Here is a 13,115-nt window from a genome sequence, read left to right as displayed (position 1 = left end):
TATCATGAATGACTTTTAATAAAACATCCACTTTTGATTTGTGCTTGTGTTTTCCTATTCTGTCAGTAAATAAGTAAACCTGATTTGAGAGGCAGGAAGGAGAGAGAAAGATACATGAGAGACACTAACATATTTGTCTCATTCACGGAAAGATCCGAATCTTGGTAACTGTAGTTATGTTAAACTTGGCATTTCAGCAATGACACGGTGGAGTGGGCACTAAGCAAGGTTAACCTGGCATTTCTATGACATCATTTTAGCATATTTACAATCCGTGTTTACAATGTGTGTCTTTCTTACTAACAATTAACCTCCTAAGAAAATTATGAGAACAAGAGCTCTGCAAAGAAGTTGATTTTTCTGTCTCAAACCTATCACAACATGGGGAGAAGTGGGGGAGGGAGGATGACATTTGCCCCTAGGCTGCCACCCACTATTTTCTTTTTCTTCATTTATCATCAAAAGTGAATTTTCTTCTTGTTCCCTGCAAAATTTACTCTCTTGTTAACTCAGTGTTTCAGTGTTTCTCTTCATGTGGTTCCCTCTACCTGGGACACACTTTTTTCAAAATCATTATCTGTCTAAGGCTACTCATCCCTACAGACTCAATTCCAGCTTCACTCACTTCATGAACCATATCTGCACCCAAATTTATTTAGAAAAGAGTATCTTCCTCCTCTTACTCTCAAGATACTCAATCCCCTTTCCCACCACATTTTGTCACATTTACCACAAATACTTGGTGTAGGGAGCAGCAAACTTTTTCTACAAAGGGCTAAATAGTGAACATTTTAGGCTATGTGTGCCATATATTCTCTGCGGCAGCTATTTAACTCTGCCATTATAACAAGAAAGCAGCCATATGCATACAAATGAGCTTGTCTGTGTTCTAATAAAACTTTGTCTGTAAACACAGAATGCAGGCCTCCTGGTCCTAGTTTCCTGACCTCTGGGTTAGCATAGAAATACAATGTAGGGTGGTCAGTAAAAATCAGGTTGATTAAATCTTATAAACCACATCACTAATGAAAATAGGATGCATGGGTTAGCTATGTGCTATCATATGATTATATATTGAATATATCCATTATGCAAATATTGCACAAGGGCCAGTCCTATCAATTTTTAATAATATCTTATGTGTCCAAGAGGAAAATCATAGGGTTCTGATCAGCTATATGATCTTAAAGCCTAGACAAAATGATGAAATTCTGGCTAATTGACTTTCTATTAAAAAGAAAATCTAGGGGCACCTGGGAGGCTCACTCGGCTAAGCATCCGACTTTGGCTCAGGTCATGATATCGCAGTTCGTGAGTTCGAGCCCCACGTCGGACTCTGTGCTGACAGCTTAGAGCCTTGAGCCTGTTTCAGATTCTGTGTCTCTCTCACTCTCTGCCCCTCCCCGCTCATTCTCTGTCTCTCTCTCTCTCTCTCTCAAAAATAAACATTAAAAAAAACATTTAAAAAGAAAATCTGTAGAGTATATGGTTCCGTGAAGATTATGGCTGATAGCCAGACCAGATTGTTTCTTATTAAAACTATCTGGTTTGCATTTTTATATTGAATAAAATTAAGTAAATAATTGCTAGAGCACCATACTACCTCTTTCACTATGTGTTTAGTGTTTTAATAGAAACAAATAAATAACTGTAGTAACAAAATAGTCATAGTTGTCACACATTTCATTTTAAGCTCACTTAAAGAAATTGGGATTGAATTCATGTTCAATTTTCTATTTTCATTTCAAATAGATTTTGACAATATTTGTTGCAGGCCTTATGAGGAAGTTTTCTTTGCCAAAGAATTTCACTGGTTTTCAATTTATCACATAAAAATTATGCAAAATGTAATAAAAATTGTCTATTTATTTGGATCGATTCCTGTCTTTGACACAATATGCTCTGTTGCCATAGATAAAACGTTTAAACAAGATCATTGACTGGAACACACAAAAAATATTCACTTTATCTTGGAAGTGATACAGTATTCTGGACTACAGATTAGAAAAATCTCAGGTAAGTAAAAAAATACTATGTAATTTTCCATTGAAATATCTTCTACCATCTTTTAAAAACTCAAAATTATTAACTTCAACTTCTGAATTTCTTCCTCTCCTCTAGGTTCTGTTGAATATAAAAATAGCAAGAAGAAAGGCAAGATAAAATAAAGAAGGGGGAATAAGGAACAAGGATAATTATTTACCCACTGGAAAAAGGAGTCCTTAAACAATCACCTTGTATGAGATTGTCATTTCTATGAAATTTGGTTCTTTTAAAATCTTTTTAGCAATTCACTTCAATATATGCAAATTATGCCTTTAGTGAACGCTGCTTTTTCATATAAATGAGAGATTTAACACTGGATTTAATCAGGGCCTTCCAGGAAGCCACGAGTTCTGGGCACCTGCGTCTTTGGCCTCCTTGAGGATAGAAAATGACCCAACACACAGAAGTCCCGGCACCTCATGGGAACACAGAGAAAGAATGCTGGAAGCATCATTGTTACTTCTCTCTGTATCCCAAACTTTCTGTCTCTGCACTATCTTATAAAAAGTCATATAAATAACATTTACATTCCTGAGGTTTTGTGAAATATAGGATGCATATACAATTTCAGACATTCCAGTAAGTGTGCCTAAGTACAAAAAAAGCAAATAATAAACATGCTTTTCTCCTCCTAGGTACCATCCTACTATTATGGGTCATTCCATGACAACAGAACTAAAAGCCATAGTAGACAGCACAATGTGCTCAGAGATCCACGGAAGACTGCCTGAGGATCCACAGACTGACTTGTCATCATTTAATATGACAAAATACAGACTTGTTTCTGGCATGATTTACCAATTCACTGATATTTTCCCCATTTGGTACATCTCTAAAAGCAGCTCCTTTCCTGCTGGATAAGGAAGAGTAAGACGTTAATGTTACAGGGTTATTTCTTCTTCTCCTTTGGCTGCGGTCCTTAACAACTATGTTTGAAATGCTATAATTTACCATGACTATTCCTCGAGCACCAGATGATGTAGTGATCAATCCATCTAAACACTTAGAACAGAGTAATCTGAATCCTGCATGCTGTCTTGAAATACTGCGGGAAGAACACACTGGGTTCCCTTGTCTCTTGAAAACCGGGCATTTCTCACTGCAGCTAACTTATAATAAGATACTTAATTACGCCACTGAGAATTTTTAAAATAGAATCAAAAATCACAATAGGTGGTGTGGTGCTTAATTTAAATGTTTGGAGGTCTACTCTCTTAACAAATTTGTAAGTCCATAATACTGTATTGTTTGCTATAGGCACTATGCAGTACAGCAAATCTCTAGAACTTACTCGTCTTGTGTTGCTGTAATTTTATACCCATTAAACAAGTCCCCATTTCCCCCTCTGGCAACAACCACTCTATCTTCTGCTCCTATAAGTTTGATTATTGTAGACATCTCTCTCATGTTAAGTATCCCGAATGCACGCACACACACACATACACACACGCATGTACCCACAATACAAATACACAAATACAAAGGGACACAAGGACATAATCTTGGATTGTGAGCAATTTAATCTGTGAGTATTCCACAAGATGAGCAAACATTTCTCATAAATTTTAACTTGACCAACGAGCGATGACTTGCAAATACCAGTAGTATGTGATGCCCAACATCACATGATCACAACTGAGCCAATAGTTCTTGGAATTCACTTTGATAAATGAGTGTTTTGGATTAAAAGCATGTTTCCAGAACGAATTACACTCACAAACCAAGGTTTTACTGTATTTGGAGGCATAGATATATTTATGACCTTGATTGTGGTGATGACATCATGGGTGTATACATACGTCCAAACTCAATAAATTGTTTACATTAAATATGTGCTATCTTTTGGTTTATCATTTATACTTCAATAAAGCTACAAAATAATTTAGTAAAAATATACAAAGATCCACCCTCCCAAACAAAGTCTTTAAAATACTATGTTCGTTGGAGGACTTTCCTTGTCTGTTCCAAAAAACATCTCTGCGCACATGAATGAGAAAAATTATGCTTCAGTTGTCAAAAAATCAGAGTAAAAATCACATAGGTTAAAAAAAATACATGCCTAAAGGGAAACTTCTCTGATAAAATAAAATGAAAATTTAAAGATGTCTTTTGCCAGTAAAAGAGATAAATTATCTCTCAAATTGAAAAATCTCCAGATGGTGGGAATTTGGCATGCTATTATTCTTTGAAAGTATGTTTCTAGCTAAGGGAATTGAACCAACTTGCTTAATTCATTAATTAAAATGTACTAATTGATAAAAATGAAGACATAGTTTCTATTTTCTAAAAGCTACAATATTAAATAATTAGCTTTAATTTATCATTCTTCCTCCACTTCCCACCTTCCCTTGTGGGAGTAAATGCTTATGTGTGTTTAAGGACTAAAACATACGCAAAACCTCTTAAAACAAGTCTGATGAAAGAAAACCAAAGGGCAGAGAGGACAAGTAAAAACATGTGAGAACAGACCAAACAAAAAGATGACTTAGACACAAGGACAAATGATGATCCAAAAAGGCAAATACAGCAAACACAAGCTTCTGAATAATAATGTCTGTAGATACATCATTTGTTTGATGATTACAGAAGTCAATGAAAGGAGTTTGATAAATGGTGAGCTCATAAAACTAAGAGCAAAATGTATCAAGAACAGCTTAGTATTGCAGTTGTCACCATTGGTGAGTGAAGGAACCTTTGCTATGTTCCTGGTAGGAGGGTATACTAGTCCACTTTTTCTAGAGAAAATGATTTGTTTGGGTAATTTTTTTTATTGAAAATATTTATTATATTGGTATACATTTAGATGTACATTCTACATCTAAGAAAAAATTGTGCAAATTTTCTGCTACAAGAATGTAAATTACAGCATTTAGAACTTGAACAAAGTAAGAGATGATTTAGATTATCTAACAGAGGAGGAATGATTAGATTTGTTTGCTACAACTATACTAGGCAATCTATACTATAGATACTATACCATACCATACCATACCAGACCATACCATACCAGACCATACCTTACTATGCCATAGATACTATACTACAACTATACTAGGGAACTATACTAGGTAATCTATCCTATAAAGACTGCACTATACTATATTGTACTGCTATACTATTCTATACCATACTATGCTATAGGTACTATACTACAACTATACTAAGGAATCTATACTATACTATATTATATTTTACTATGCTGTAGATACTATACTTGTACTATGCTAGGGAATCTATAGATAGCATACGATACTATACTATACTGTAGATACCATAGTATAATATGCTATAGCTACTATACTGCAACTATACTAGGGAATTGATTATACTATACGATACTATATTATAGATATTATACAACTATACTAGGATATCTATACTGTAGATACTATACTACAGATACTACACTAAACTATATTAGGGAATCTATAGTATAAATGCTATACTATATTACTACTATATACTATCCTATCTTATACTATGCTATAGATACTATACTACAACGATGCTAGGGAATACGATGAAGCAACATCAACGATTTTGCATAAAAATGTTTTCAACAAGGAAATGTAGTCATTACATATTGCTCAACCAATTGGCATGTTAAAAGAACGAATACACGATCTAAAACAACAGTTCTGGAGTTGGACGACTTGTAATAAAAGTTTGTATAAAAACTTGCAACTCTGGCACTTACTATGTAAGATGGCAAACTATTCAAATTTCCAGTTTCTTTTTCTGTAAAAAGAAGAATAATTATACATCCTACTTCATTGTGTTTGGGGGATATTAACAAATGACAATACATTCAATGTTCTTACCATTTTCCCTGTTGAAGAAGTACACATGAATGCTGTTCACAGAATAGCATAAATACATCATTTGTAAAATATACACATGTTTATTGATAGTGATAAGATATGCATATGGTTATAAACCTCAACTGTTTTTTCTCCTGATCTCTTAGAGTTTAAGCATGATTTTTTGTGTTTGCTTGTTTGTTTTAACTTCATTCGCTAAATTTTGGATGTGCAAGAGTATGAGTCAGGAGTTCTGTTGCAGTAACAAAAAACTGTAATATCTTAGCTGCTTAAGACAGCACTTGTGTTACAGTTCCTCAGGGGTCAGCAGAGGTCTCTTCAATCCTCATTCAGAGACCCCGCCTCCCGGATCAGCCACCATCTCAAACACTGCACGTCCCCACACGGAGACAGGAGTGATGGCAAATCTCTCACTGCCTCTCAAACTTCTGCTCCAGAGCGACACACATCAATTTTGCTCACACGTTTTGGCCAAAGCCAGACACTTACTCAGAAGGAGAACCTCAATAAAAATAAAAATTTATTCTTAGGTCAAGGAGAATTTAAAAGTAATGTGTAGCCTACCAGAAGCCATTTCAAGTTTTTGAGCAGAACGCTGGTAGAAGACTAGAGAAAGTTATCTCCTAGCTCCAGTCCCTGGGAGCAGAAATTAGGATGAGTAACTGTGTATCCAAATCCACTAGATGAGAGTCCTCTAAACAAAGATATATATAGGCAATAAGGAATCGAAATCAAGGAGTAATAAGGGTGCCTGGGTGGCTCAGTCAGTTGAGTGTCTGACTCTTCATTTCAGCTCAGGTCATGATCTCACATCTGGCTCTGCGGAGTCTGCTTGGGATTGTCTCTTTCCCTCCCTCTCTGCCCCTCCCCCGCTTGCACTCTGTCTCTCTCAAAAATAAATACGCTTAAAAAAAAAGCAATCAAGGAGTAACAGGATTAATAGAGAGTTTAAGAGATTATCTAAGTTATTCCCCTATTTTCAAGATGTAATGATCACACTTAGTCATCTCTAGCAGAAGCAAGTGATCTAATTTAATTTCTGGTGCACAAATGCCTTCACCTAGCCCCTCAGGTGGACTACACTGAGGAGCATCAATACATTCTGCTGGGAGAATTTTTTTTTCCTTGGCCTCAGCAAGCAAGCTGCTGAGGCTCTCCGTCTTGAGAACTGCTGGGCCCTGTAATTGCTTTCTTCACTCATGTAACCACAGCTGCAGTTGTCATTCATAAATGGCAAAACTAATCCTTTAAAAGTTTTCAGATTGGCCATTTGCTTTACAGCATCCAATGCCAATGAGTTTGCAGATGCAGCTGTGAGAAAAGAAGGGTCTCTGATCACTGGTCTGAGCATTGGACTGGCTTTCCTAAATCCTTGGTCTTCATTCTCAGAATCCTCATATTTTGTGATGGTTCCCTGGGAAATCACTCCACTCATCAATACCTTCCTTTCCCTGCAAGGACACTAGGGAAGCTTATTATTGATCTCTAAAGTACTCTAAAAAGCTTAAATGAAATAAAAAGTATCATAATTCTATACATTTATTCAACTCCTTTTTAATAAAATAAACTTTAAATATGTGCTATAAATATGTAACTGATACATTAGTGACTGTCTAGGAAGGTAAGAGACAAATACGTGTTTGTCAGAGTTATCGAAGACTGATATCCACAATAATTAAAATCCACAGGACTTTTCTTGCACTAACACTGCATTAAAAAATTTAGAGACAAATGAAAAACAACTGATAATATGTAGAGAGTGATGTTCTATGTTTGAGAGATACCTTATATGCTTTTCTTATTTTTCTATCATATAATTTGTCACTTTTAACAATGAATGAATGGATGACAGTAGTGTGAGGGACATTAATTTTTAATCGTTGTTCCTTTAAAAGCATGACAGGCTTACTCAAGCCTGACAATATTTTAAAGTGTTTTGTTGTTGTTGTTGTTGTTGTTGTTGTTTTGTGAGAAAGAGAGAGAGTGTGGGGGAGGGCAGAGAGAGAGGGAAAGAGAGAGAATCCCAAGCAGGCTCTGCACTGTCAGCACAGAGCCCAGTGTAGGGCTTGAACCCATGAACCATTAGATCATGACCCAAGCTGACATCAAGAGTCTGGATGCTCAATCAACTGAGTCACTCAGGCACCCTGATGATATTTTATTAATGCAGACAGAACAGTAGTTCCCCTCTGGGGTTACTGGTGAAAATGGGGCAAGTCAGAAATAAAATCTCTGAAATGAAAATTTCCTTCTACCCATGCCCTAACCTTCTACTTATAACCATTAGGGATACATATCAGAGTATGGGAAAATACCTACAGAGCAAATAATCTTAAGGACTTTGTCTTCTACATAAAGAAAACTCTAAGCAGTCAAAAAGACAAATGATTACAAAGAATGGGAAGGATGTAAGGAAAATGCAACCCTCAGGCACTGCTGGTGGAAATGTAAAATGGGGTCACCACTTGAAAGACAGTTTAGCTGTACCTCAAAAAGTTAAACAGAGCTACCATATGACTCAGCAATTCCACTTTGACCTGTATGTCCAAGAGAAATTTAAACACATACCCGCACAAAAATTTATTTGTGAATGTTCATAGAACAGTATTCGTGACGGTCAAAAAGTAGAAATGACCCAAATGTCCACTAAGAGATGGATGGATAAATAAACGTGGAAATCCACACAAATGAATATTATCCAGCCAGCAAAAGAAATGACATACATGGATAAACCCTGACAACATTATGCTAAGTCAAAGAAAACCAAAGACAAACAGATCACATATTTTGAAATACCCAGATTAGGCAAATCCCTCGGAACAGGAAGTAGATCCGTGGTTTCTAGGGATTGAGCAGAAAGGAGAATGGGGAGTGACTGGTGAGGAGGCACAGGACGGGATTTCTTTTAGTGGTGATGAAAATGCTCTGGAATGAGGTAGTGGTGAGGATTGCATAATTTTATAAATATACTGAAAACAGGGGTACCTGGGGGGCTCAGTTGGTTAAGCGGCCAACCCTTGGTTTCTGCTCAGGCTTACTGGCTCTCTCTCTCTCTCTCTCAAAATAAACAAACTTAAAATAAATAAACAAATATACTAAAACCCACTAAGTTGTATGCTTTAAAAGAGTGGATTTTATGGTATTGAATTATATCTCAATAAAAAAAAATTCATTTCTCCAAAAACAAAACTGCAAAACAAAATGAAATTTCTGGTCTAGCGTTCAGGTAACAGAAAGTATTTCTCATTTTCCTCTTTCATGAACAAAATCTGTAATAATCTCAATGACTAGTTCCTCCAAAGGCATATTTCATATTAACTTTGCCATGTTCATGTGAGAGGTGAAATTATTTCTTATTTTGATAAATGAAAATAATGGAACCAGCTTTCCTCTAGATGCTTTTCTCCTCTTCCAGTGTGCACCCATCTGGAACCAAGACCACACCTGAGGCTACGTGCCTTCTAAAACAGCATCAGCTTATTCAGCCATCTATTTACACAATGCTTTCTCAAAAGTCAACAACTTCCTCAATGTAATGTTAATGAGTTTCAGAAATGTCAGTGGACAATTAAATGTCTCATTCAGAAAGTTTTGAGCAAATATCCAAACTTTTTTTTTAGGAAGTGTACTCTTAATCTCGTTTATCTATTTTGCTCATCCCTGACCCCACCCCTCTGGCAATCATCAGTTTATTCTCTGTAAGAGTCAGTATTTCTCTCTCTCTCTCTCTCTTTTAATTTGCTCATTTGTTTTCTTTCTTAAATTCCACATGAGTGAAATCATATGCTATTTGTCTTTATCTGTCTGCCTTATTTCATTTAGTATAATACCCTATAGGTCCATCCCTGTTGTTGCAAATGGCAAGATCTCATTCTTTTTTATGGCTGAGTAAAATTCCATTGTGTGTGTATATGTATATATACATATATATATATATATATATATATATATATATATATACATACATACCATTTCTTTATCCATTCATCCATTGATAGGTTGCTTCCCTATCTTGGCTATTGTAAATAATGTCACAATAAACACAGTGGTGCATATATCTTTTTGAATTAGTGTTTTCATTTCCTTTGGGTAAATATACAGTAGTGGAAATACTGTATCATATGATAATTTCATTTTTAATTTTTTACATTTTTAATTAAATTTCTATTTTCCACAGTGGCTGTACCAATCTGCATTCCCATCAACAGTGCACAAAGGTTCCCTTTTTTTCCCACATCCTCACCTACACTTGTTATTTCTTGTCTTATTGTAGCCATTCAGCTAGGTGTGAGATGATATCTCATTGTGGTTTTGATTTGTATTCCCCTGATGACGAGGGATGTTGAACATCTCTTCATGTGTCTGTTGGCCATCTGTATGTCTTTTTGGAAAAATGTCTGTTCAGATACTCTGGCCATTTTCAAGTCAAATTATTTGTTTGGGGTTTTTTTTTTTTTTGGTGTTGAGAGTGCAAGTTCTTTATATACTTTGGATACTAACCCCTCATGGATAGATCATTTGCAAATATCTTCTTCCTCTTCCTTTCAGTAGGTTACTTTTCTGTTTTGCTTGTTTTGTTTCCTGGGAAAAACTGGTTTTTTGTTATTGTTGTTGTTGTTTTTAATGTAGCACTGAACTAAACTGAACTGAAATTGAATAGACCTCAAAGCTAAACTGATCATGTAAGAGCACATAGGTGTGGGCATGTGTGTGCACCTGCACGCATACAATAGAGAGGGAAAAAGAGAGAGATTATATTTCTCCATGTACTTTCAGTCATGCAAACTGGATGTATTATTAGTTCTGAAAAGACTAACCTTTCCATATTCAGGGATCTCAGCTATCTGTTAAACAAGATATATATGAATTGAGTGCATTTGACTCATAGGAGGTGGTAACAGGCCTGAGAGCCCTCACTTACCCCTTCCAGAGCAAGGTAGATCCGAGCTTCCTTGGCACCTTCTGATGCTCTCCTCTGCTGACAGTGGGCAGGAACGTGGGTGCTCACACTTTTTCCCATACCAGCCTACTTTGCAGTCACATCTTCCACAATTACACTGTCCGTGACCTTCACAATGAGAGTATAAAAAATACGAAAAAATAGACAATGAAGTCAGAAGTCAGAAATTAATGTTTTCTTTTCAACAGTAAATATCACAAATAGCCAGGATCTTCGTTAACACCATATTAAACATTAAAGCAAAGGCACATTTTTCTCAAGTTCTTTAATACCTGGTTTACATTAATTGATCATGAGGAGTAAAGAAAAGCAACAATTCCCTATAAGATAGATGGGTTTGTAGGGCTATAAACTTGAATCCATCAAAATCTAGGTGCTTGCGATTGCACTGGTCTGCTGGGGCCTAAATGGAGTATGTGATGGATTTGGTAATTAATTCATGTGGAGGAGAGCCATAGGAAATTGAAAACAATTTGCTTTTGAAACAGGTCTTATCTTGTAAAGGCCCCCACACTTTATTTTCATTACCATTTTTCTACACACGACATGCTTAGCCTAGAGACGCTTAGTCTAAAACAAGTAACGTCTGTGGAGTTCACATTCCCTGAAGATCAATGTAGTATACACAAAAGAGGTCAGGAAAGATATTAAAGTTCTTTACACACGGTCACAGAGCCTGTAAAGAATTGTGATGAGCAGTGGCGTGGTAAAGCAAAAAAAAACAAACAAACAAAAAATGGCCTACGTTATCAATCAAATAAGTGGATCTAAATCCTGGTCCTGCTATCTATAGAGTAGGGCTGGTCAAATGTCAACTTCTCTGAGATTTAGCTTCTTCATATTTTTTTGAAGTTTATTTATTTATTTTGAGAGACTGTGCATGAGCAGAGGAAAGGCAAAGAGAGAATTCTAGGCAGGCTCTGCACTGCAGGGCTCAAACTCATGAACCGTGTGTGAGATCGTAACCTGAGCCGAAACTGGATGCTTAACCAATGGAGCTGCCTAGGCGACCCTAGTTTCTTCATTTTTAAAGAAGATAATAATACATTATCCACATTTATCAGGAAGTACATAATATATCTTTAAATGCTACATAAAAATGAGCTATTGTTATTTTTATTCATTTGAGTCCACATATGTAAACAAGTAGGAATAGAAAGGAAAGCAACAGAGTTGAGCTTTCCTTAACTCCTAATCAGCATTCAGATATTCATTATTACAGATGCAGAACACTGTGGATTTCTATAATTGCTGCAAAAAATGCATGAAAGATTTTAAAGGAAGTGGAATTGTACTTTTTTTTAAGTAAATCAAAGATAATACTAATGAATGAAATTCCATGCTCTTTCGTTTTTGGCATCTGATATTAATATAGACCATACAATAAGGAAACTGTCCTTCAGTGAAGACTAGTGTGTTTTCTCAATAGTCTGTGAAGTGTGTGGGCAGATATCTATCATTTGAGTTGGACGAATTGAACAATCCACATATCTGGAAGCTTTTCACCACCTATTAACCTGGTTCGTCATGGAACGAATCATAAAATCATAGGTCAAAGTGGAATGAGATCTTAGGGATCACTGAATCCAAATTTTGCATTCAATGCTACATCCAATTCAACATACATTTATTGATCACTTACTATGTAACAGACTCTAAACAACAAATTGCTGTTGTCCTTAGTACTCTGCCTTTGAGATCATCATTTTAAAGGAAAAGAAAATTAAGATTGCTAATAAATATGTATCACATGTCAATGGGATCACTTAAACCTTCAAATATCAGAGTTTCTATTGTACTAGTTTAACTTATTGGCAGTTATATTCCAGAGGTTGTTGGACTTTGTAGCTCTTTGTTATTATCCTAGAAGTCCTTACCCTTCTTCTCAACCCTCATGTAATTTAAAGCCAAATTTCTAAACAGAGCCACATTGCAAAAACATAGATAAATAACAATGCTAAAACAGATTTCAACATTTGAAGTACACCGAATCCTGCTTTTTATAGAAGCCAAATTCTTGGAGACAAGAGGTCTCATTTTGAGGACAGTCAGATCTGTCATGAGGATATTGAACAAAGAACAGAACACGCTGCCATTTGTGAGAGACGAGCTGACACTAACAATAACAGTGAACAACAGGGTTATGGTGAAAGGGGAAAAAAGCTTTACTCTTAAAAGTCTGAAGTAGCTGGGAATGTTAGAAAAAAACACCCAGTAGGCAAGGATGCCAGGCAATCCCTAACTACCCAGGAGAATGCCCTCACACACCTGGTGGGCAGGCCCGGTCC

At 36.0% G+C, this 13,115-nt stretch overlaps 1 protein-coding gene across 2 annotated transcripts in view; it reads right to left on the bottom strand.

Moving 5' to 3' along the window:
- The window catches only part of ITGBL1 (integrin subunit beta like 1), a 207,715-nt gene that overhangs the window by 87,695 nt on the left and 106,905 nt on the right, over positions 1 to 13,115 (bottom strand). The window contains exons 7-8 of one of the 2 annotated variants that reach the window (XM_045481418.1): positions 10,789 to 10,935; positions 3,549 to 5,784 (exon numbers count right to left, since the gene is read on the bottom strand). In XM_045481418.1, the coding sequence (XP_045337374.1) occupies positions 5,603 to 5,784; positions 10,789 to 10,935 (329 nt within the window). In that variant the 3' untranslated portion in view covers positions 3,549 to 5,602. Of the gene's footprint in view, positions 1 to 3,548; positions 5,785 to 10,788; positions 10,936 to 13,115 lie in introns of those variants that run through there. The other variant, XM_045481408.1, reaches the window with a different exon arrangement.

Source organism: Leopardus geoffroyi, chromosome A1, assembly GCF_018350155.1.
Source record: "Leopardus geoffroyi isolate Oge1 chromosome A1, O.geoffroyi_Oge1_pat1.0, whole genome shotgun sequence".
NCBI classification, from domain to species: domain Eukaryota; kingdom Metazoa; phylum Chordata; class Mammalia; order Carnivora; family Felidae; genus Leopardus; species Leopardus geoffroyi.
This window is presented reverse-complemented; position numbering and strand designations above follow the sequence as displayed.